The following is a 10,097-nucleotide window of genomic DNA, read 5'->3' on the forward strand; positions in this document are numbered from 1 at the left end:
AGTTCTGCCTGTGGATAGGATAAGTTCTGCCTGTGGATAGGATAAGTACCCCCTGTGGATAGGATAAGTTCTGCCTGTGGATAGTATAAGTACCCCCTGTGGATAGGATAAGTTCTGCCTGTGGATAGGATAAGTTCTGCCTGTGGATAGGATAAGTTCTGCCTGTGGATAGGATAAGTACCCCCTGTGGATAGGATAAGTTCTGCCTGTGGATAGGATAAGTACCCCCTGTGGATAGGATAAGTACCCCCTGTGGATAGGATAAGTACCCCCTGTGGATAGGATAAGTACCCCCTGTGGATAGGATAAGTACCCCCTGTGGATAGGATAAGTTCTGCCTGTGGATAGGATAAGTACCCCATGTGGATAGGATAAGTACCCCGTGTGGATAGGATAAGTACCCCCTGTGGATAGGATAAGTACCCCCTGTGGATAGGATAAGTTCTGCCTGTGGATAGGATAAGTTCTGCCTGTGGATAGGATAAGTTCTGCCTGTGGATAGGATAAGTACCCCCTGTGGATAGGATAAGTACCCCCTGTGGATAGGATAAGTTCTGCCTGTGGATAGGATAAGTTCTGCCTGTGGATAGGATAAGTACCCCCTGTGGATAGGATAAGTTCTGCCTGTGGATAGTATAAGTACCCCGTGTGGATAGGATAAGTACCCCGTGTGGATAGGATAAGTACCCCCTGTGGATAGGATAAGTTCTGCCTGTGGATAGGATAAGTTCTGCCTGTGGATAGGATAAGTTCTGCCTGTGGATAGGATAAGCACCCCCTGTGGATAGGATAAGTACCCCCTGTGGATAGGATAAGTTCTGCCTGTGGATAGGATAAGTTCTGCCTTTGGATAGGATAAGTACCCCCTGTGGATAGGATAAGTTCTGCCTGTGGATAGGATAAGTACCCCCTGTGGATAGGATACGTTCTGCCTGTGGATAGGATAAGTTCTGCCTATGGATAGGATAAGTACCCCCTGTGGATAGGATAAGTACCCCTGTGGATAGGATAAGTTCTGCCTGTGGATAGGATAAGTTCTGCCTGTGGATAGGATAAGTTCTGCCTGTGGATAGGATAAGTACCCCCTGTGGATAGGATAAGTACCCCCTGTGGATAGGATAAGTCTGCCTGTGGATAGGATAAGTTCTGCCTGTGGATAGGATAAGTACCCCCCATGGATTGGATAAGTTCTGCCTGTGGATAGGATAAGTACCCCCTGTGGATAGGATAAGTTCTGCCTGTGGATACGCTATGTTCCCCCTGCGGATAGGATAAGTACCCCTGTGAATAGGATAAGTACCCCATGTGGATAGGATAAGTACCCTCTGTGGATAGGATAAGTTCCCATGTGGATAGGATAAGTACCCTCTGTGGATAGGATAAGTACCCCCTGTGGATAGGATAAGTACCCCCTGTGGATATGATAAGTACCCCCTGTGGATAGGATAAGTACCCTCTGTGGATAGGATAAGTACCCCCTGTGGATATGATAAGTACCCCCTGTGGATAGGATAAGTACCCTCTGTGGATAGGATAAGAACCCCAGGTTGAGAACCACTGCTCTATACAATGAGTCTGTTAGTTTCTTGATCTAGGTACATTAATCCTGTAGGCTGATTGTAACCCAGCCAGTAGTTGACACTACCACAGCGTTACCTGAAAGGAGCTGTATGAAACCTCCTGCGGCCTGTATAACACAGCCAGAAAGGAGCTGTGTGAAACCTCCTGCGGCCTTTATAACACAGTGTTACATGAAAGGAGCTGTGTGAAACCTCCTGCAGCCTTTATAACACAGTGTTACATGAAAGGAGCTGTGTGAAACCTCCTGCGGCCTTTATAACACAGTGTTACATGAAAGGAGCTGTGTGAAACCTCCTGCAGCCTTTATAACACAGCGTTACATGAAAGGAGCTGTGCGATTCCTCCTGCAGCCACTAGTGTAAGTGCTGGATACACAGGGTTTGTTTTTAAGGAGTAGTACTAAGATGCCGTAAGCTGACCTTTAGAAGGGTTAGGAACAAGGACACATGAACACCACTGATGATCTACCTCTCACTACTACATTGATAACTGTTATGTCTCTGAGTTGGGCTGGACACTTTGCACTTTAGACAGGGTGACAGGGATCTTACTCTCCCCCGGAGTAGGGCCTCTGGTGATTGGATGGACCGTATTCTGGATATCAACCAGCCTCTCCTTAAACTTCTGCTGCAGGTACAGCTCCTCCTTGGAGTAGGTCTTAGAGAAGGCCGAGAGGAGGAGACCTACGGCCATCAGGCCGCCACCCACGCAGAACAGCACGGCGCCCGTCAGCTTGCACACGTCCAGCGCTCGGTTGAAGCGCACAGCATGGCTGTCCACGAAGAGGAGCTCGTCCTCCCCGAACGCTTCGATCTTAGTCGGGGTGGCGTAGCCCACCAGTAGGACAATGAGGCCTGTCACCAGGATCAGGGTTCCTAACGCTAGACAGACCTGGGGGGAGGGAGAGACAGGATCAGGGTTCCTAACGCTAGACAGACCTGGGGGAGGGAGAGACAGGATCAGGGTTCCTAACGCTAGACAGACCTGGGGAAGGGAGAGACAGGATCAGGGTTCCTAACGCTAGACAGACCTGGGGGAGGGAGAGACAGGATCAGGGTTCCTAACGCTAGACAGACCTGGGGGAGGGAGAGACAGGATCAGGGTTCCTAACGCTAGACAGACCTGGGGGAGGGAGAGACAGGATCAGGGTTCCTAACGCTAGACAGACCTGGGGAAGGGAGAGACAGGATCAGGGTTCCTAACGCTAGACAGACCTGGGGGAGGGAGAGACAGGATCAGGGTTCCTAACGCTAGACAGACCTGGGGAAGGGAGAGACAGGATCAGGGTTCCTAACGCTAGACAGACCTGGGGGAGGGAGAGACAGGATCAGGGTTCCTAACGCTAGACAGACCTGGGGAAGGGAGAGACAGGATCAGGGTTCCTAACGCTAGACAGACCTGGGGGAGGGAGAGACAGGATCAGGGTTCCAAACGCTGAACAAGCAGATGTTTACAGTAACCTGGCTCAATACACTACCCAGACCATGTCAGGATGTTTACAGCACCTTGGCTCAATACACTACCCAGACCATGTCAGGATGTTTACAGTAACCTGGCTCAATACACTACCCAGACCATGTCAGGATGTTTACAGCACCTTGGCTCAATACACTACCCAGACCATGTCAGGATGTTTACAGTAACCTGGCCCAATACACTACCCAGACCATGTCAGGATGTTTACAGTAACCTGGCTCAATACACTACCCAGACCATGTCAGGATGTTTACAGTAACCTGGCTCAATACACTACCCAGACCATGTCAGGATGTTTACAGTAACCTGGCTCCATACACTACCCAGACCATGTCAGGATGTTTACAGTAACCTGGCTCAATACACTACCCAGACCATGTCAGGATGTTTACAGTAACCTGGCTCAATACACTACCCAGACCATGTCAGGATGTTTACAGTAACCTGGCTCAATACACTACCCAGACCATGTCAGGATGTTTACAGTAACCTGGCCCAATACACTACCCAGACCATGTCAGGATGTTTACAGTAACCTGGCTCAATACACTACCCAGACCATGTCAGGATGTTTACAGTAACCTGGCTCAATACACTACCCAGACCATGTCAGGATGTTTACAGTAACCTGGCTCAATACACTACCCAGACCATGTCAGGATGTTTACAGTAACCTGGCTCAATACACTACCCAGACCATGTCAGGATGTTTACAGCACCTTGGCTCAATACAATACCCAGACCATGTCAGGATGTTTACAGTAACCTGGCTCAATACACTACCCAGACCATGTCAGGATGTTTACAGTAACCTTGGCTCAATACACTACCCAGACCATGTCAGTATGTTTACAGTAACCTGGCTCAATACACTACCCAGACCATGTCAGGATGTTTACAGTAACCTGGCTCAATACACTACCCAGACCATGTCAGGATGTTTACAGTAACCTGGCTCAATACACTACCCAGACCATGTCAGGATGTTTACAGTAACCTGGCTCAATACACTACCCAGACCATGTCAGGATGTTTACAGTAACCTGGCTCAATACACTACCCAGACCATGTCAGGATGTTTACAGTAACCTGGCTCAATACACTACCCAGACCATGTCAGGATGTTTACAGTAACCTGGCTCAATACACTACCCAGACCATGTCAGGATGTTTACAGTAACCTGGCTCAATACACTACCCAGACCATGTCAGTATGTTTACAGTAACCTGGCTCAATACACTACCCAGACCATGTCAGGATGTTTACAGTAACCTGGCTCCATACACTACCCAGACCATGTCAGGATGTTTACAGTAACCTGGCTCAATACACTACCCAGACCATGTCAGGATGTTTACAGTAACCTGGCTCAATACACTACCCAGACCATGTCAGGATGTTTACAGTAACCTGGCTCAATACACTACCCAGACCATGTCAGGATGTTTACAGCACCTTGGCCCAATACCCTCCCAATATCTCTTCTCTCATGTATCATACCTTCCAGAAGACAGAGCTCCACCGACTAGGCGATCTCTGAATCTGAAAATCTTCATCGCGTTCCCAGATGGAGGCTGTACACTCCTCGTAGAACTGGTGGAGGTATGATCTGACGCCATATCGCTGGTCGTGCTGCGTCTGTTCAGCATAGTCTGACCCACAGATCTCAGCACAGGCTGAAGCCATCCTGACCCTTTCACCTCAGCTCTGTCTAGAGAGATAGAGAGAGACAGCACCACACTAACCTCACACACACCAGGTGCCACTGCCTGCACACACACACACACACACACACACACACACACACACACACACACACACACACACACACACACACACACACACACACACACACACACACACACACACACACACACACACACACATAAACAGTTTTATTATGGGAGAGAGATACAATGCTGAATGAGCCACAGTGTTGCTCCCATTTTGAATCACCCATCTGTCCCTGTTCAGGATATTAGGTTCTGTTGCTACTTGCTACCTGCTACCTGTTCAGGATATTAGGTTGTGTTTCTACCTGCTACCTGTTCAGGATATTAGGTTGTGTTTCTACCTGCTACCTGCTACTTGTTACCTGTTCAGGATATTAGGTTGTGTTTCTACCTGCTACCTGCTACGTGTTACCTGTTCAGGATATTAGGTTGTGTTTCTGCCTGTTACCTGATCAGGATATTAGGTTCTGTTGCTACCTGTTACCTGTTCAGGATATTAGGTTGTGTTCCTGCCTGCTACCTGTTCAGGATATTAGGTTCTGTTTCTACCTGTTACCTGTTCAGGATATTAGGTTGTGTTTCTACCTGTTACCTGTTCAGGATATTAGGTTGTGTTTCTACCTGCTACCTGTTCAGGATATTAGGTTGTGTTTCTACCTGCTACCTGTTACCTGTTCAGGATATTAGGTTGTGTTGCTACCTGTTACCTGTTCAGGATATTAGACTGTGTTGCTACCTGCTACCTGTTCAGGATATTAGGTTGTGTTTCTACCTGCTACCTGTTACCTGTTCAGGATATTAGGTTGTGTTGCTACCTGTTACCTGTTCAGGATATTAGGTTGTGTTTCTACCTGCTACCTTCTACCTGTTACCTGTTCAGGATATTAGGTTGTGTTTCTACCTGCTACCTGTTCAGGATATTAGGTTGTGTTTCTACCTGTTACCTGTTCAGGATATTAGGTTGTGTTTCTACCTGCTACCTGTTCAGGATATTAGGTTGTGTTTATGCCTGCTACCTGATCAGGATATTAGGTTGTGTTGTTACCTGTTACCTGTTCAGGATATTAGGTTGTGTTTATGCCTGCTACCTGTTACCTGTTCAGGATATTAGGTTGTGTTTCTACCTTCTACCTGCTACCTGTTCAGGATATTAGGTTGTGTTTCTACCTGCACCTGTTCAGGATATTAGGTTGTGTTTCTACCTGCTACCTGTTACCTGTTCAGGATATTAGGTTGTGTTGCTACCTGTTACCTGTTCAGGATATTAGACTGTGTTGCTACCTGCTACCTGTTCAGGATATTAGGTTGTGTTTCTACCTTCTACCTGTTACCTGTTCGGGATATTAGGTTGTGTTGCTACCTGTTACCTGTTCAGGATATTAGGTTGTGTTTCTACCTGCTACCTGCTACCTGTTACCTGTTCAGGATATTAGGTTGTGTTTCTACCTGCTACCTGTTCAGGATATTAGGTTGTGTTTCTACCTGTTACCTGTTCAGGATATTAGGTTGTGTTTCTACCTGCTACCTGTTCAGGATATTAGGTTGTGTTTATGCCTGCTACCTGTTCAGTATATTAGGTTGTGTTGCTACCTGTTACCTGTTCAGGATATTAGGTTGTGTTGCTACCTGTTACCTGTTCAGGATATTAGGTTGTGTTTTTACCTGCTACCTGCTACCTGTTACCTGTTCAGTATATTAGGTTGTGTTGCTACCTGTTACCTGTTCAGGATATTAGGTTGTGTTTCTGCCTGCTACCTGTTACCTGTTCAGGATATTAGGTTGTGTTTCTGCCTGCTACCTTCTACATGCTACCTGTTACCTGTTCAGGATATTAGGTTATGTTTCTGCCTGCTACCTTCTACCTTCTACCTGTTCAGGATATTAGGTTGTGTTTCTGCCTGCTACCTTCTACCTGTTCAGGATATTAGGTTGTGTTTCTGCCTGCTACCTGTTCAGGATATTAGGTTGTGTTTCTGTCTGCTACCTTCTACCTGTTACCTGTTCAGGATATTAGGTTGTGTTTCTGCCTGCTACCTGCTGCCTGTTCAGGATATTAGGTTGTGTTTCTGCCTGCTACCTGTTCAGGATATTAGGTTGTGTTTCTGCCTTCTACCTTATACATTCTACCTGTTCAGGATATTAGGTTGTGTTTCTGCCTGCTACCTGCTACCTGTTCAGGATATTAGGTTGTGTTTCTGCCTGTTACCTGTTCAGGATATTAGGTTGTGTTTCTGCCTTCCACCTTATACATTCTACCTGTTCAGGATATTAGGTTGTGTTTCTGCCTGCTACCTGTTACCTGTTCAGGATATTAGGTTCTGTTTCTGCCTGCTACCTTCTACATGCTACGTGTTCAGGATATTAGGTTGTGTTTCTGCCTGCTACCTGTTCAGGATATTAGGTTGTGTTGCTACCTGTTACCTGTTCAGGATATTAGGTTGTGTTTCTGCCTGTTACCGGTTACCTGTTCAGGATATTAGGTTGTGTTTCTGCCTGCTACCTGTTACCTGTTACCTGTTCAGGATATTAGGTTGTGTTGCTGCCTGCTACCTTCTACCTGTTCAGGATATTAGGTTGTGTTTCTACCTGTTACCTGTTCAGGATATTAGGTTGTGTTGCTACCTGTTACCTGTTCAGGATATTAGGTTGTGTTTCTGCCTGTTACCGGTTACCTGTTCAGGATATTAGGTTGTGTTGCTGCCTGCTACCTGTTCAGGATATTAGGTTGTGTTTCTACCTGTTACCTGTTTAATCACATTGTGGTTACATGGGACATAAGGGCTGGTTTCTATCACATTGTGGTTACATGGGACATAAGGGCTGGTTTCTATCACATATTCTACCCATTTTACCTGCTACCTATTACCTGCTACCTGTTGCCTATTACCTTCTACCTGCTGCCTATTACCTGCTACCTGCTGACAATTACCTGCTGCCTATTACCTGCTACCTGCTGACAATTACCTGCTGCCTGCTACCTGCTGCCTATTACCTGCTGCCTGCTGACAATTACCTGCTGCCTGCTACCCGCTGCCTATTACCTGCTGCCTATTACCTGCTGCCTATTACCTGCTGTCTTCTACCTGCTGACTGCTACCTGCTGCCTGCCTTCTACCTGCTACCTGCTGCCTTCTACCTGCTGCCTGCTGCCTGTTGCCTGCTACCTGCTGCCTGATGCGTTCTACCTGCTACCTGCTGCCTGCTGCCTTCTACCTGCTGCCTTCTACCCGCTGCCTGCTACCTGCCGCCTGCCGCTGCTACCCGCTGCCTTCTACCTGCTACCTGCTGCCTGCTACCTGCTGCCTGCTACCTGCTGCCTGCTACCTTCTGCCTGCTACCTGCTGCCTGCTACCTGCTGCCTGCTGCCTGCTACCTGCTACCTGCTGCCTGCTACCTGCTGCCTGCTGCCTGCTGCCTCCTACCTGCTGCCTGCTACCTGCTGCCTTCTACCTGCTGCCTGCTACCTGATGTTGCTACCTGCTACCTGATGCCTGCTTCCTGCTGGTTTGATGTAGACTCTATCTGAATTAATAACAGTTCTGTTGTCTAAATGTAGTCAGTGTGGAATGATGTAGTTGTATTTTTTTGTATTTTGTATATGATGTGTATGCAGGGCTTTTCTGTGAAAGAGACCTTGGTCTTTAAAATAAAGGTCAAATAAAATCGAATGTGCTTATGGCAAAATAATGACTAAATATTCAGCATTTAGTATTATGAAAAATGCTAATAATGAGATATGCAATATGTATAGTTTGTGTACTCCTTGACAATCTCTATCATACATAATAAATATGTCTCTGAAGAGCCCACAGCGTCATCTGTTCCAATCCAATGCTTTGATGGGTAATATTCCATGTAAACACAAACCTAGTTGTCAAGTAAACAAACACAACAGATACGACAACGTAGCCGATATAATAACCTCTGTCATACCGATTATAAGGTCACGAGGATGCCAGTGGTCAATACAGCTGATCTTGTTTTGATCATGTTCTCTCACCGATTGGAACCAAACCCATTCTACAATCTCAAATAATTAACATTTAAACCAAAACACGAAGGAAACAAGTGCTATTTGCCGGCGGTGAACATGTAAACCGGAAAAATGCGACCTTCTTTTATAACTCAATGACTGCGACTACAGAGCTAGAGAGAGAGAGAGAGAGAGAGAGAGAGAGAGAGAGAGAGAGAGAGAGAGAGAGAGAGAGAGAGAGAGAGCTATCGCTGTCCATGGTGCTGAATGTGAATCCGCTCTACCCAAGGAGGCAGGGACGTAAGACATGACGCCATACTGCTCTGACACACACGTCCTTCCTTCGTCTTGCTTTCACAGTCCCCTTGAGACATCTTTTATCTAAGATAATAGCATCAAACCATGTCATCGATTAGGCTACAAGCTGTTATCGTCAAAGTAAACGGATTTGCTTTGGATTTCCACGCCACACCAGGCGCATGCTATAGGCTAAATAAAGTTGAGATTGGGAAGTCAACTGTCTATTTACAAAACTACAAACACTATTGATCTGAGTCTGACAACACGTCTTCTGTCTAGTTCTTTCAAAAATAAATACAAAACTCGACAGTTAATCCCACCCTAAACGTTGACAGCAGATCAAGACATTTTCTCATTTTAAATGTCACTTCCAGATGTTGAAATGCCATACAACGAATCATATTTCCACCACTATTATGTAATCCACATCAGATAGCTTATTACAGTCGTTTCCACTATAAACCCGTTAAAAAACCGTTAAAGCAATATCCGAACGCATAGAAGGCTGAAATGTACCTGTCATAACCGGCTTGGAGAGGGATCACTCGCGGCTGTTCCTTCACTCAGGTCCCATCACTCTAGATTCTTCGCTCCGACAGTCTCCCAATCGACGATTCAGACTCACGCTGGCTTCTGCGCAGGCGTCAGATCCATGTCTCGTCGACATGCTCAATAGAGGAAGTAGAATGGCGTCATTTTGTAGGCACTAACTCCGCCATGGTTCGTTGGACAAAGTCTATGGGAAATACGTTTTTTTTTGTTGATAAACGCTGCAACCAAGGTATGTGGTAAACACAGGCTTAGGAGATCTAATATGTTTTGTTCTATGAGATAGTTTGCGTCAGTTTTCATCACTTTTTGTGAATTTTGAACCATTTATGTAATACAAAAAACAACAACATATAAAGCACATACAGGCTTCATAATTCATAAAGGTCATGTTAGGTGACTGATATTACCTTTCATTTATAAGATGTCCTAAGCCTGTCTTAACCTCAGACCTCATTTTCGCCCAAAACCCTATTGTTTCCCC

The 10,097-nt window shown here is 46.2% G+C and overlaps 1 protein-coding gene across 1 annotated transcript; it reads right to left on the reverse strand.

Moving 5' to 3' along the window:
• Window positions 1-953: 953 nt before the first annotated feature.
• On the reverse strand, window positions 954-9,724 carry LOC106590798 (neurensin-1). The gene is made up of 3 exons (XM_045696605.1): window positions 9,581-9,724; window positions 4,559-4,827; window positions 954-2,472 (listed from the first exon to the last, which is right to left on the reverse strand). Exons 2-3 carry the CDS (start codon window positions 4,742-4,744, stop codon window positions 2,074-2,076), a joined length of 585 nt encoding a protein of 194 aa, XP_045552561.1. The 5' UTR covers window positions 4,745-4,827; window positions 9,581-9,724; the 3' UTR covers window positions 954-2,073.
• Between the last annotated feature and the right edge of the window lie 373 nt (window positions 9,725-10,097).

The sequence above is a fragment of the Salmo salar genome, chromosome ssa02, assembly GCF_905237065.1.
Source record: "Salmo salar chromosome ssa02, Ssal_v3.1, whole genome shotgun sequence".
Taxonomy (NCBI): Eukaryota; Metazoa; Chordata; class Actinopteri; order Salmoniformes; family Salmonidae; genus Salmo; species Salmo salar.